The sequence below is a fragment of the Lycium ferocissimum genome, chromosome 5 (assembly GCF_029784015.1).
Source record: "Lycium ferocissimum isolate CSIRO_LF1 chromosome 5, AGI_CSIRO_Lferr_CH_V1, whole genome shotgun sequence".
NCBI classification, from domain to species: Eukaryota; Viridiplantae; Streptophyta; class Magnoliopsida; order Solanales; family Solanaceae; genus Lycium; species Lycium ferocissimum.
The window spans coordinates 21,342,074-21,358,245 of NC_081346.1; the positions used below are offsets into that span (position 1 = coordinate 21,342,074).

At 34.3% G+C, this 16,172-nt stretch overlaps 1 protein-coding gene across 1 annotated transcript; it reads right to left on the reverse strand.

Annotated features, from left to right (window-relative positions):
• Positions 1-11,742: 11,742 nt before the first annotated feature.
• Positions 11,743-15,307, reverse strand: LOC132056468 (transcription factor SPEECHLESS). Its single transcript, XM_059448685.1, has 3 exons — positions 14,664-15,307; positions 13,342-13,905; positions 11,743-12,227 (listed from the first exon to the last, which is right to left on the reverse strand). Exons 1-3 carry the CDS (start codon positions 15,060-15,062, stop codon positions 12,162-12,164), a joined length of 1,029 nt encoding a protein of 342 aa, XP_059304668.1. The 5' UTR covers positions 15,063-15,307; the 3' UTR covers positions 11,743-12,161.
• Between the last annotated feature and the right edge of the window lie 865 nt (positions 15,308-16,172).

A 16,172-nucleotide genomic window follows, 5' to 3' on the forward strand; every position in this document is an offset into this window, starting at 1 on the left:
CATCAAGAAAGAAAACATAATAGCGGTGCCCATTAGAACTTGAAACAGGAGATGTCCATAAATCACTACGAATGATGTCAAACGGCATAGTAGTAAATGACAATGAATCATAAAATGGCAATTTAACATGTTTCCCCAAGGACAGAGGTGCAAAAAGAAGCTCGGGCCCTATTACAATCAATTAAGGCATTACTACGAAGAGAACTAAGAATAGCATTTCCGGATGGCGAGTCGGGAATGCCACAAGCTAGGTGATGCGGCAATGAAGGTGGATGGTGGAGTGGCCCATTCATGGCATTGATAGGATACAATTCCCGGTGCTCTCACGTCTCGTTAGGCGGCTCCCCATCGGTAAATCCTTGAGAAAACCCCGAAGAGGATCAAACTCGACGAAACATTATTGTCCTTAGTGAATTTACGTACGGAAATAAGGTTTTGATGAGTTTTGGAGCATGCAAGACATTTCGGAGACGTAATCGAGGATTAGGTAGAGGAAGGGATGTATGACCATAGCCTCGAATTAGAATAGTGCTACCATTACCAACAATGATTCCAGAATTATTGCTCAAATTAAAATAAGACGTGAGAGTACCTGAGTTGGCAGTAATGTAGGAAGTCGCTCCGGTGTCCATGTACCAATTATCATCCGGTTGATGCATGGACAGAGTGTGCATAGTTGCCTCCACGTCTGTCGGAATGTACCCAGAATTGGTCGGAACATGCATGGAATAGGCCGTGAGGTCGTGGACCGCGCGGAGAATGCGGCCCGCAGGGCCATCTTTGTGGTGGGGGCTTTGCCCTTGTCTCGTCGGATACGGGCGGGGGGCATTGGCCTTCTTTGGGGGGCGGCCGGGCGAGCCGATGGTAGCCCACTGCCGGTGGGCTGTCCGTCGGCCACGGCCGTTCTTTGGCTCGTCCGCCGCCCGGCCGCCCCGGGTTTCCGCCGGTTGTTGTTGTTATTATTACCCTTTCCCTTGTTCATTAGAATTCACCTTACGATTATTATCACGACGGTTAGTTGAATTATTGCGCCGGGTGGGCGGGAGAGAGTATCGTTATCGACGAAGTAGGCGCGGGATTGGAATCGCGGGCACGTTCCTTGAGCTGCTTGCGTCTTCGAGCTTGAGTGGAGCACACTTCGGAGAAAGAGGGCAACACATCCTTGTTGGATGGTGGTGACAAAGTGTGCATATGTCTCCGTGGCCCGGCGAGAAAGCGCGGACCGGACGTTGGTCGGACAGCGACCCCACGTTGGCAAGGCGATCCGCGAGGAGACTTGGGCCTATTATAATAGGCCATAACCGAGCCGAAGTCGGCCATTTTTGTGGTGGTGAATTCGGTTTCAAAAGGTACGCCCTTGAGTTCTTGTTATCTTGGAAAAGTTGAGCAACTCGATTCCAAGCCTTCTACGCAACATCATCCGCCACGAGAATAGAGGTAAGAATATCATGGGAGACGGTGGCGTATATCCATTGAAGGACCACCGCATCTAGCCGTTTCCAGAGCGGAAGGTTAGCCGCCTTTGTTGAATTGTACGCGGTGAGTTCAGTGGTGTCAGTTGGTGGTATGATGTGTTCAAGTACGGAGTGGACGCGGGCTAGAACTTTGAATAGTGTCGCCCATTCGTGATAATGGCCGGTTTCCGTATCTAGAGTGATTGGGATTAAAGATTTCACATTCGTATTTGTTAAAGCGAGAATGGAAATTTTGTTGTCGGCCATTGAAGAGAGAGAAGAGGGAGGAGGAAGGGGTGGCGGCTACGGCTAGGGTTAGGAGAGAGAAAGGTGGATTGCTAGGGTTTGGGATGCTAGGGTTTTTGGGAGAAACCTAGTCTGATACCATGTAGGAAATCAATCCTCGTTCTGTATTGATGTATGAAAGTCATTATATACAAAGTAGGTATCTCCTATCAGAATGATACTAGGCTAAATTATAGGACCTGATTACAATACATAAGGAAGAGAATATTTACAATATTTACATGTACTATTACATAGTCTATCAGTGAGGACAATATTGTGAATTTGCTGAATACTATCTTTGGATGAGTAATTACCGAAAACTTGGATAGAAACAGTGGGAGGAGAATACCTTAGATCAATTGGTCGGGTGCTTGGTCTCTATCCAAAACCACTATCCTTCTAGTTCTCCCCCAAGCGTACCTTAGAATAATTGAGTTTGTGTTATATATTGAATTTTAGATTTAAAACATTTTATTTTACCATTAGATGTATACTTCATTGTTCGAGGATTAATGATACTCTTCGAAATGATTATGCAAGATTATTTGTTAACTTGAGTGGATTCAATTATTTATTTCATTTTATATCAGATTATATTTGTATTCATCATATGCGAGCTAGGAATTATACCTAGCTAGGAAAATATCCCAATCTAAATATAAATATAGGCTGGGATATTTATCAAATTAGCTATAGAATGACCATGACAAAATATTCCTAGCTGTTTTTAGCTAGTCATTTAGCTAGGGCCACTCCTAGCTAAGTTTTTGTAAAGTCAACATTGACCAAACAAACTTTGCTAGGATTTTAGCTACCAGATGTCGTAGCAAATGTTTGCTAGGAATAGTGCCTAGCATAGATATCCTAGCTAAATTAGCTAGGTAAAACAGATTCTTCTAGCTAAAATTTAGCTATGAGCTTATTAGCTACGGAAAATTGCTAGGGCCGTTTTCCTAGCTAAATTGATGTTAGCTAGGGATTTTGTTACTTTAGCTAGGATTTGTGTCTCTAGCTAAATACCTGTTCTCTTGTAGTGGTCAATTTGCGTGATTCATCACGAACCAATAGAAATTGTGGATTAAAAAATGAATACAACAAAGATAATTAAAGACTTACAGTCCTATCCGTTGCAAAATGCAGAAAAAGCAAAGAAAAGGGGAAGGTAATACCTTGTTCTGGTTGAAACGCGGTGGATTTGGTTAAAAAGTGGCATAGCAATAAATGCTCTTGCCATTCTCAGCCATGCCGAGTCAACAAAAATATCGAGGGCCCGCGAAACTTACCGTTTCAAGCAATATGACGCGAGAGAGAAAAGGAACGAAGAGCGGCTAGGGTTTTCCCTTCGAACCTTGTTCTTTTATCAAATGAGACTTTAAGGGTCTGTTTTGTCTTGTGCATGTGTGTATATGTGTATGGTGAAAGAGTTCGGCCGGGTCTGGCCTTGTTGGGCTGGACTCAGTCCAACTTAAAAGAAGAGAGAAAATGGCCCTCTTATGCATATATACACACCGTGTATATATATATATATGTGTGTGTGTGTGTGCGCCCGTGCGCGCGTGTGTATTAAAGGACGAATCATGCAAATTAGTAATATGGGAAAAAATTTAAAAGGTTTATAATTAACTAAAGCATTTCACTTATGGCCAAATTCAGACTAATTAACCAATTAATTAAGCTAATGGACACGACTAATTATAAAAAGACTTAAGCTTGCAATTATGACCTTAATTTAGTCAAACCATGAAATTGGTTTTTCCAATTATGGCCACATTTAACCAACAATTGATTATTTTCAATTGTAGCCGCAATTAATCACATAATAAACAATTTATAATTATAACCACAATTAATCATTTAAAATAATTATTAAAAAATTGCACAAATGCAAATTAAGTATGCAGGGATTAAAATTTGAGAGGTAAAATGATTATTTATTTAATTAATTAAATTTATTGAATTAACGGAGTAAAATAATTGTTAATTAGACCTTCAATAATTTTAACAATTAATTAAATAATTATTTTAATTATTTTTTTATTAAGCTTGGCAAATGATTTACATTAATAGCAAGGATATGTGAGTTATATATATGGCAAAATATTATCAGAATAATTTAAAAATCATTTTGATTTATAGAAAATACATAGTCACTCCATTTGAGATCCAAGAACTCTGTGTAATTAAAATAAACTGTTGGAGGTCAATAATTAGGTGTCAATAATACCAATCATATATTTACAAGGTATCGTAGAAAGATTGATCATTTAAAATATATTACTCAGTCCTCTATGATACCACATCAGTAGCAGTTGAAGTATAATATTGCAGTATAAAGTGATACTGACATGGTATATATCATATACTGACAGAGTATCATAGGGGACTATCAGTTCATTCCTTCAAAAAAACATTCAATCCTCTATGATATCGATGTGGTATATATCATATACTGATAGAGTATCATAAAAGATTGTATCAATCCTTCAAGAAAAACACTTCTCGGTACTCTATAATACCTACACGGTATATATCATATGTTATATACTAACTGGGTATCATAGAAGATAGGTTCATTCCTTCAAGAAAAACACAACTCTGTCGTCTATGATACTCACATGGTTTATATGATATACTATATACTAACAGGGTTCCATAGAGGACAAGTTCATTCCTTAAAAAAAAACACAACACAATAATCTATGATGCCCACATAGTATATCATATACTGAAAGGGAATCATAGATGACATATTCAATTCCAATATTACTCAATCGTCTATGATGCTCACACGGTATATATCATATACTAACAAGGTATCATAAAGGACTGAGTCATTTCTTAAAGAAAAACATGCTTCAGTCCTCTATGATACCCACATGGTATATATCATATACTATTTACTAACAGGGTATCATAGAGGACAAGTTCATTCCTTCAAGAAAAACACATCTCAATCATCTATGATACCCACATGATATATCATACACTAACAAGATATCATAAAGGATTGATTCTTTCCTTCAACACAAAAACACTTATCAGTCCTCTATGATACTCATATGGCATATATTATATACTGACAAGGTATCATAAAAGATTGATTCAATTCTTTTTTTAAAAATTCTCGGTCTTTTATGATACCTACATATCATACCATATACCGGCAGAGTATCATAAAGGACTGATTCTCTATAATATCCACATGGTATATATATTATACTGACAGGGTATCACATAGGACTGATTCATCCCTTAAAAAAAACTCATGAATCCTTTTTGATACTCACATGGAATATATCATATACTGAGAGGTTATCATAGAGGACAAGTTCATTCGCTCAACAGAAAAAAATCATAAAAGAAAAATACAACAAAAATAGTTTATTTTAATATTTTATTTTTTATATAATTTTTAGCAAATTTTATTTTGGAAAAACTACCAAAAGTAGGGTCCTATTTTAAATATAAGCTTTATTTTCATTTGGAATGATACTTTTTAAAAATATATTTTATATCAATTTAGGTTTTAATAAATAAACTAGTGACTTTAGTTTTTTTTTTTTTAAATTAATACTTTTTGTAGTCTAATTATTTGATTTTATTATATTTTTATTAATTTAAAATAAATAGTAAATGTTTTTATTTGTATATATTTTAAATCTTTAAAAAGAACAAAAGAAGAGAAAAGACAGAAATAGAAAAAGGCACAAAATTTAAAAGAAAAAACAAAACAAAAAGTAGACTTAAATAACCTAACCAAAAAAGGAAAAGGACATAAAAGCAACCCCCGCCCCCAAAACCGCCAAAAAAAAAAAAAAAAGGCCAACTAAATAAAGAAATTAAAAGAGAGCGAAACCGCAAAACTGAAGCCGAAAAGAATGAATCTAACGCTGAACTGAGCCCGGGGGGGGGGGGGGGGGAGGGTATTGGGGTAAATTAATTGGTCCACATGGACAGTAACTACAATTAAATTTCAAGGGGAGTAATAGCCTGTTTGGTCAAGCTTATTTTCTCCCCAAAAGTACTTATTTTTTTAATAAGTGCTTATTTGAAAAAAAATGAGGTGTTTGACCAAGCTTTTGGAAAAAAATAAGTGCTTCTGGGAGTAGCAGAAGCAGTTTTTCAGAAGCTCAAAAAAATAGCTTTTGACCTAAAGCACTTTTTTGAAAAGTACTTTTGAGAAAGATACAAATAGAAGCACTTTTTAAAGGCTTGGCCAAACACTAATTGCTTCTCAAAAGTGTTTTTTTAATTAATTGGCCAAACACAGACTGCTTTTGGCCAAAAGTGTTTTTTTGAAAAGTATTTTTAAAAAAAGTACTTTTTAAAATAAGCTGATTTTAGAAGCTTGGCCAAACAGGCAATAAGTCGGGATAAATATTTCTCTTTTAGTGGGTAGTTGGTGTAGCTTTCCCAAAAATGGTTCATAGTTATCACTCATCAGACTCCTGGCCATATAGATTCACTGCTGGTTGGTATTCCTGCTGGACTTTCATTGGTTAAGCAATTAACCATTCTTTTCGTTGCATTATCACCTTCGTACTTATTTCTTATTTTCTTCTGAGCCATTCGTTATTTAATTATTTGAATGACAAGGAGACATGGTTTCCATACTTCATTACTAATTAAAAAAATGTAATGTACCCCGCCATAAATTTTGACTTAACACGAGGCTTAAATTATTAACTTGACTTGTAAAAGAGATGCAAGTTTCCCTAAATTCATTACTTCCTCCGTCTATTTTTACTTGTCATGTATTGACTTGACACACTTCTTAACGAGCCATAAATATGATGACAATTATGTCACCCCTAATAATTACTAAGTCATATAATGATTGAAGCCAATCAAACATACTTTAAAAATTGTGCAGTCACTAACACAACTAGACAAGTAAAAGTGGAAATCTATTTATAGTATCTTTAGAACAAATTAAAATAGACGGTGGGAGTATCTTATTGAAGAACTCCTCTTACAAGTTATACTCGGAATAAACTAAACAAGGATAGCGAATGCTAATTGATTTATAGCAAAATACGTGATTAACACGCACCAACTACTTTGTCTATTTCCTAGAATGACGCTGAATTTTATCCAATTTGAAATGTCATTTCATGTATCGGGGTAGATTTTTGAAAATTGATAAAATTCTGTGCCTCGTCTTCCATATTTTTTACTCTCTCTTACCAATTTATGTGAGGATATTTGACTTAGCGTGATTACTTTTTAAGAAAAAGTTATATTTTTTAAACTTATAGTCAAAAATAAATCATAGGCATCTATGTGAAAATATATAAATCATTTCATTAAGACTAAAATGTGACATCTATAGTTAAATTATTTTATGATAAAAAAATGTAGTTTTTTAGAATAAAAATATACTCCATATATTGTATATTTGTATGATTGTCTCAGGCGACAGACATGCATTGTTTTCTTGGCTTATCTAGATTCTAGCCACCGGGGAGTTGAGTAGTATCTGTCATGAAATTAAATTCATGCAAATAAATAAAGGCACACATGTCACGTAACACTCAATTGGTTTCCCATGTCCCTGCAAAAAGCAATGAGCGTCAATGGCATTTCCTACCTTTTCTTTATATATAATTGAATAAAACTAAGATTCTGATAGAAATGAAATCTTTATTTTGCTAATAGCGGGTGCAGTATCCAATATAGTGTGGTCCGTCACAGCCTACTTTGATGACCAGTGCAGCATAGCTTTCTCATGAATCTTTCGGGACCATATTTTCTAAACAAATATCACTTGTCTTTTAAATTAGGGAAAAGGGTCAAATATACCCCTCTACTTTGTTTTTTATTAGCTAACTTTACCCTTCGTTAGCGAAAGTGAACAAAAACACCCTTACCGTCTATAAACTTCACACTTATACCCCTATTTTGGATGGAAACCCCCAAATTCTCTTAATGCACAAACTTGGAATTCATTCAAATAAAAACACGACGCGGCAAGGAGGAAAATTGTGTCAAGTTGCTACAAATATATAAAGGACCACATGTTGTTCCATGTATGGAATTGGATGTCATAAAATTAAAAACAAGTTTACATTAAGCTTCGACGAGGCATACATCACAACTTATTATCTTTCGTAATGATAATCAACTCGTTTGTTATGATCTTTTCTTGAATTATATGTCCTATAACGGATGCATGAAATATGACTCGCTCATTTATTAACTCATTTCATCTAGAAGTGGGGCTGATTTGGGCTTAAAATGTAGCTCATTGATCCGTTATAGAAAGCCTTGTTAAAATACTTTATTGTTTGATATATTACATATCTATGATAAAAATGGATTCTTTTTATTAATTCTTTTGCTAATTAAATATGTTATTAAAAAACAAAAAAAATAGAATTTGGTAAAAGCTGGACGGGTTGAACTATGACTCATTATCACGCGCACCTTAGTCCAACTTTTGAGCAAGGTTGGATAATGAATGATTCAGTCAATTTTAATCCGTCCAAATTCAACTGAAATCGTCCATTTGCAACCCCTAGGCCCTATCTATTGATTCAGCCGAGAGTTAATCTCTATCACTTTTTTTTTCTTTTTCTTTTTGTTAGCTGTATTTACTGTGACGTATCTATTGATGCAGTACCTGTTAACAACTCTTCGAAAGTACTGTTATTACTGGTTCCAAAGTTAAAGACAAAAGGATAAGTAATGGTCTATGTTAGAAAAATAGGAAATCATAATCGAAAAACATAATGGCTTTGAGGCGTGAAGAATCGACTTTCCTTAAAGAGATATTGTCCGTATACCAATTGGAAAAAATACAAGCAATTCCCTTCAGGATACAACAAAGCCGTGCTTATACCTGCAGATTTTTCTATATGCTACTTCAAGAGTGTCCTTATATTTATAGAATTTGACAGATGACTTTTCAGAATAGCCATACCCTTTCACGAACAGATGTGTATGTTCATTTAATACCTCCAAATATTACAAAATATCTAACAGTCTATTTATTAGTTAGTGCAATATTTACTCTAGTCCATAACCTATTTAGAGCCCGTTTGGATGGGCTTATGACTTTTGACTTATATGCCAAAAGCCATAAGTTATAGCTAATGACTTTTGGCTTAGAAACAAGTGCTTAAAAACACTTTTTATTTATCCAAATACTATAAAAGTGCTTGAAAGCTATTTTGACTTAAAAGCACCTAAAATAAGCCAATCCAAACAGGCTCTTAAACATAAAGCCACGGTTTCCTGAAACAAGCACTTACGCAGAATTTGTAGTAAAAGCACTTATGTATTCTTGACATTTTCTTACTTAATTTGCTTTTTAAATTTTTGGAAATTATTTGCACTATAATATTCATTAATTTTGAATGTTATCCAACTTCTCAAAAGTTAGAAAGAGCATGTCTTATTCTTATCAAATAAACCATCTGTGTTTGAGTATATAGCTTTTCTTTGAAATCACTGTACATACGGTTGGAAATAATAATTCAAAATTGTAGGAAATCAAATTTGATTAGGATTTGATATTTTAATTCATGTCTAGGTAGGATTTATAGTCAAATTAATATACGAATAGGTTTTCCTGGTTTGAGTTAATGTAGGTTTTTTACTATTATAAATAGTGTATCTTTTTGCTAGCTATTTTCATAATAAGAGAGAGAACAGGAGATATTGTAGAGATTTATAGAGTCTATTAATAAAATATTTTTCTTCAAATTGGTATCAGAGCTTCTACGATTCTGATGGAGAATCAAAGAGCTTCCGCTGCCGACGAGCGGCTATAATCTATATATGCCACCCGTCTAACCAAAGATAATATTGGCAAATGTTGAGCCAATGATATAGGCATGAAAAATACTGCGCAGTAAAAAAAAAAAAAAAAAAAAAAAGAGCAAGCAAATGTAGCACAAGATGAAGGAACGATCTTCTCTAAAAGTTAGAGAAGTGGGTTAAAAAATAAATTGGGTGTCGATGAGAAGTGCATCAACAAAATTGGAATGTTGGAGAGAAAGTGCTCTAATGATTGAAGGTTGAAGAAATTGCTTCAATAAAAATTGAACTTTGATGAGAAAGTGCATCAACAATTGGAAGGTTGGAGAGAAAGTGCTCCAACAATTAAGGGTTGAAGAGAAAGGGCTTCAACAAAAAATTGAAGGTTGATGAGAAAGTGCATCAACAAATTGGAATGTTGGAGAAAAAGTACTCCAACGATCGTGAAGGTTGAAAAGAAAGTGCTTCAACAAATGAAGGTTGATGAGAAAGTGAACCAACAAATTGGAATGTTGGAGAGAAAGTGCTCTAACGATTGTGAAGGTTGAAGAGAAAGTGCTTCAACAATTGAAGATTGATGAGAAAGTGCATCAACAAATTGGAATGTGGAGAGAAAGTGCTCCAACGATTGTGAAGGTTGAAGAGAAAGTGCTTCAATAATTGTAGGGTGGTGAGAAAGTGCATCAACAAATTGGAATGTTGGAGAGAAAGTACTCCAACGATTGAAGGTTGAAGAGAAAGTGTTTCAACAATTAAAGGTTGGTGACAAAGTGCATCAACAAATTGAATTGTTGGAGAGAAAGTGCTCCAACGATTGTGAAGGTTGAAGAGAAAGTGCTTCAACAATTGATGGGTTGAAAATAACTGCCTCTGCAATTTGAAGATGGTGACAAGTGGATCAAGAATTAGATATATAATTTTAAATTACGGGAGAATGTTGAAAATAATAATACAAAATTATAAGAAACCAAATTTGATTAGGATTTGATATTTTAATTCATGTCTAAGTAGGATTTATAGTCAAATTAATATACGAATAGGTTTTCCTGATTTGAGTTAATGTAGGTTTCTTACTATTATAAATAGTGGATGCTGCTAGCTATTTTCATAATAAGAGAGAGAACAGGAGATATTGTAGAGATTCTTTGAGTCTATTAATAAAATATTTTCCTTCACATACTACTCATATCTATAATTTCAGCTCAACACTAAACTTTAATTTGCATTTGGGCAAAGTAAAACTTGTAAAACATGATAAAGGGTGTAAGATTATTGTACCATTAATACTGAAGATTCAATACATTAATTACTTTTATAACTCTTATATGTTAGTACATTTTGGAAGTACTCAATCAATTGAAGGCTGAGGTTTGACTTACTTGTAGCTAGTTTCTGGCCTTAGAACCTAGTTAGAGCTCGCTAGAACTATACATTGGTTCAGGTCTCCATTACAAACTCCAAAGTTGTTGTTAGACTAGGGCTAGCCTAGGAAGATGATCATATGATAATCATGTGATGATCATTTGATATACTGATAAAGCTTCAGAGCTCATTTAATTCTAAAGTGAAGCTGCAATTGCATAAACTAAATTTACTTCGGCTCTAAAGTGTTAGAACTGTATATTTTTTTACACTGATCGTCTCTAATTAGCTTTTCATAAAAAAATAGAATTTGTAATCTTGAAAATAAGACATGTTACCTGGTGGTATAACTGATTAATATAACTTAATAGTGTTAAAAAATCTTTACAACATCATATAATATATATATATTACTAAAATAGTTCAAGTAATTTGGTAGAGGTGCGAGCAGCAGACGTATTTTCTTGATCATCATTTTTTATCACTCCAAAATTTCAATTAAACACTAAAAGTAAATTCAAGATTTTAAATCAATGTATGAACAGTCCTACTTATCATATTGTATTCACTATTAACTTTTTCCTTGTGAGTTCTAATTTAACTATTTATATATATACTAGTATACAAGCAAAAAGAAGTAGTGATCAGTGGAATAGCATCCGTCACTTAATTGGTACATCATATCATCCTATCGGAATTTGGATATTGTAAAGCTTTCACTAGTTTATCGGATTTGCATGTAGTAGCCACTCTTACACAACCTATAGGAGGTAATTATTCTTTAGAAACTAGATTAGTTTGGCATTTTTAAATGACAACTCCTTTGACAGCGACATCTCATTCCTTCATAGTATTTTTACCTCTGGATACCATGCACTGATTCCTTGATGCTTGAATTTATTAAGTATATAAGAAATCTTGAAGTTCGATCTTCAATCACTAATTAACAAAAAAACAGATACTAGAAATTAAGTGTACATAAATGAAAATACAAAGACTGAACATGAATACATCAGTACGAAGGGGGTCATATTAAAGATCACTAGTAAATAAAAGTCATGACAATCTAAACGGATATCTGTTTAAATAAATAGAATGGTGGTAAATTCAACTACCCACATTCTCTTTTATTGTTACAGCTCCCTAGTCAGATTTACTGGAATAATGAGACACTACTTTCCCAGAGGAAAAAAAAAAAAAAAAAGGAATTGGAAGAAAAAAAATGAAATGCGTCTTGGACATGTACTAAATTACTAGTACTAGTATTACTAAAAAGTAATGAGTATAGTACTGTGCTTAGCAGAATGTCTGCTGAATCTGATGAGCCAGTTCCTCAGCACTAAGTTGGCATTCAATTCCGATCTGCCAAAGGCAAGAAATTACCAATCATTAGCTGTGAATCTTCACTAATTTAATGAAACCAAACATCTAGAGATTCTCTAATTAAATTTTGAATTTAAAATATATATATACCATCCGTATATATAGTTTTTAAAATATGAGATCACTCAAAGAACATTTATCAGCAAGCTTTCTTACAATGTAAAATTTGTAATCTTGAAAATAAGGCAGGTTACCTACTATAACAAGTAAAAATGACATGATAATGTAAATTCTCTTACACATACGTGTATATAACCTAAACTCCTAAATCTATTGAAGTTATTTGTAATAGAATCATCCAAATTAAGGAATTAAGCTGATAGTAATACAGGAAGAACTAATGCTTTATTAGTACCGAAGGGAATTTACTGAACAAAATGATATACCGCGGTAAAAAGATTGTGGAATAAAACAAAAGGCTTTTGGAAGAAGTGTGGTTGTGAATAAGGGAGCCATATATGTAGAAACGTTCCCCAGTAAGTACAAGTTTATGTTCCCCACAGGTCTGTTTCACCAGAGGAATCAAATGATTACAAGGACTTTTGGAATCAGAAGTAGTATAGCTTTTTGTGCTATAGTAAAAAAAAAAAAAATTCCCTTAATTGTCCAAACTTGTCAAGTCTATCTCCATTTCAAAACTTTCAAACTATATGATAATGTCCATGTCGTATTTGGAGCAAGCTTAGGTTAATTATGCCAAAAAAAGATGTATGTGTATTTCGCTTTTTGTACACCTCTAGGTAGATGTGCATTCAATGGAAGAGACTGAAATAGAAATATAACAAAATAAAGAAGTTTAGGGTTCTCACCTTGAAAAAGACTTGAACTCGCAATAAATTAGGAGTAGAACTTACTTCAAATTGTGAAAGATTGATACTTGGTCATATAATTTACCACTAGGGTGAATTCTTTTTCATGATAGTACGTAATTTTGAGAGTTACTGAGCTAGCCTTATGTGGTAGTGGTACTACGAATTTAAGTTATATAGACTCACAATCAGTGCAATTTAATTGAATATCATGTATACGATAGTGCAATTTAATTGAATATCATGTATACGATCAGTATATATAACTTAAATTTATGAGTTACCTTGATGGTGAAGGAGTTGAGCATGGTTCCATCAATAGTGCTGATGCTGACATGGAGTATTTCAAGGGCGAGTTCCTCTAACGCAGCAACGATCTTCACAGCTTGGCCCGGAATACGTGGAGACACAGTCTTCAATATGACATTCGCGCCGGAGAATTTCACCTCCACGTCAGCAATGGCTGATTTTGAGTTGGCAGCCAGCTCATTATTGACATGACTGTCAATGGACGAATTTGAAGAAGTACTAGGAGGAGATGGTTCAAGTGGGCTAGCAGATATGGCTGGAACATGTAGCCTGTTAGCATTATTATTATGATTATGATTAGGCTTATATGGGCTGGTGGGTTGTGGGGTTCTTGGACTAATTGGTAAGTTCATTCTGGGGCTAAGTGGGGGTTTTCTTGGACTTAATGATGAGGGTACTACTCTTGGACTTGGGACTAATCTTGGGCTTAGAACTTCACTGTAAACTTTGCGTTGCTTCTTGGCTTCGAGTGATTGGAGAACTTGTTGAAGCTCGTTTATGTAATCCACAACCCCGCCAATTATTGATGCTTGATCACCCTATTTATTACACAACCACAAAATAAAACATGGAAAAAAGAAGTTAGCTCAACAAGGAAATGAGTTTTCAGAAGCATAGTAGTAGAACTTTTGTCTAAACTTTACAAGATCTCTTGAACATATCTCCAACATGCATGTCCCCACCCCACTACTCTTATTTCAATTTATGTGTCTTACTTTCCTTTTGAGTCTGATTAAAAAAAAAAAGTCATTTTTGTATTTAGTAAGTGATTCTTTTATTTCAACATCACACATAACATGTTTAAAACGGCATGATTCAAAAGACTTACTACGTTATACACATCTTTTGTTTAGGAGCACAAAATTCAAAAGTATTCTTTACTTTTTAAATTCTATGCCTAATCAATTAAGACACATAAAATGAAACGGAGAGGATACATGTCAGTATTTGGCTGGATAAAAAAGGTTAACAATGAAAGAAACACTAGTGGCATATAGAAAAATATCTTCAGAACTTGTGATTTTAAACATGTACATACTGATATTTCTATGTATGTAACAACATGTAACTAAAATTAAAATTTTAAAGATACTGAGTCCGTGAGTCGTATCGTTCTTTTTAAAACAAATTAATCATCAATTCATATGGAAGAAAAACAAAACAAAAAGTTGGTTCAAACCACTCAAAATTTTGAGGGAAGAAACGGAAAAAAAAAATAAAAAAAAAATGAAAAGGTGGGAATGAAGACAAGCAAGAAGGTAGTAGCCGTTACTATAAAAGAAGACAAGAAACTTACTCGTTTAGCATAAAAACAAGGCATCAAAGAGCGAAGCACAGAGAGATGTTCATTCATTTGCTTCCTGCGGTTCCTTTCAACAGTTATGTGAGAAATCCTATTTTCTTGCTGGTTATCCTCTATCCCACTCGTAACCCCCGCTACTTTTTGTCTCTTGCTACTTGGTGTATCTGCTTCAGTCTCCTCCAAGTAGTACTCTTGTAAAGTTCCACTCGAACCAGTAGATTTCTGAGAGATCAACTTCCTTTTCTTCCCTTCTTCCGAAACTAAACCATTAATTTCATCCGAAGTTGTTGTGGTTGTTGTTGTTGTTGTCGGGCCTTCTAAAGCCTCTAAAATACTGAAGATGTCACATTCAGAATCCTCAAAAAAATCAGACAAATTTTGATCACCGTCCATTTTCAATACCCCTCTGGTAAAGAAAGTTAAAAAAAGCCTGTGAAGATCAAGCAAAGGGAGAAAACAAGAGACTAAAAAGGGTTATATGAGTAGCTAGGAAATCAAAGCGAGTGAGTGACACTGGTTTTGGATATGAAGGAAAGAACATAAAGAGATGATTGTATGTCTAAGTGCAGAGAAAAAGCAATAGAGAGAACCGTTAAGAGCAATCGATGGATATTTATTGCTGAACAAAACAAGGGCGATGTACATTCAAGAAGAATAATAATGGAGTAGTGGAAGATATAAAATATTGCATTCGTCCAGATTTCGAGAGTCAAATTTTTAATTTTGACAATGAATATAGATATGGAATTTTGAATTTTTTTTTACATAATTTAAAACTACTATATAAAAATAACTATAAGTCACATTAGTTGACAATTCAAAATGTTTATAAGGCATATATGAAAATTTTGTGGTCTTGAGTTCGCAATGGTGCCACATATACTGGGACGAAGGGAGTATTGTTGAAGAATGAAAGAGGTCTCACATCGGTGGTTGATGAGATGAGTTGTCTCCTTATATGAACTCGGACAATCCTCCCCTCATGAGCTAGTTTTTGGGGTTAAGTTAGGCCCAAAATCTATTTCCTTATACTGTACCAGAGCAGGACCCATCTCACCCAATTGGGCCCCCAAATTAAATTGTCCACGCACCAGATGTCCAGCCCTGGGCGTGAGATGGGGTGTTGAAGAATGAAAAAGGCCTCACATTGGTGGTTAATGAGATGGGTGGTCTCCTTATATGGAATCGGATCCTCCCCTCATGAGCTAGCTTTTGAGGTTGAGTTAGACTCAAGATCATTTATTTACAAGTATAAGTTTAAGTTATATATAGTATAAAAAAACATTAACAATATCAAAACACTTTTATGTGTAGTAGCATATAGTATGTCTTATTTTTAAAATTGCAAGTCTCATAGTCTAAAGAAGCTTACCTATAGATATCATTGGGAAGACTTGACAATATGTCAGAAAACTTTATCATGATGGTGTAGGCTAGAATTTTAAATTTATTGGTTTTGAATTCTAAAAAAGACAAACTTATTGGACTTTTGAATAAATTATT

What these genes read in the sequence shown, in the direction of transcription:
- LOC132056468 (XM_059448685.1), bottom strand. Translation starts at nt 15,062, where the DNA reads ATGGACGGTGATCAAAATTTGTCTGATTTTTTTGAGGATTCTGAATGT. An exon ending in CTTGTTTTTATGCTAAACGA is followed by an intron (nt 13,906 to 14,663) that starts GTAAGTTTCTTG and finishes TGTAATAAATAG; the next exon opens with GGTGATCAAGCATCAATAAT. An exon ending in TCAACTCCTTCACCATCAAG is followed by an intron (nt 12,228 to 13,341) that starts GTAACTCATAAA and finishes TGCCTTTGGCAG; the next exon opens with ATCGGAATTGAATGCCAACT.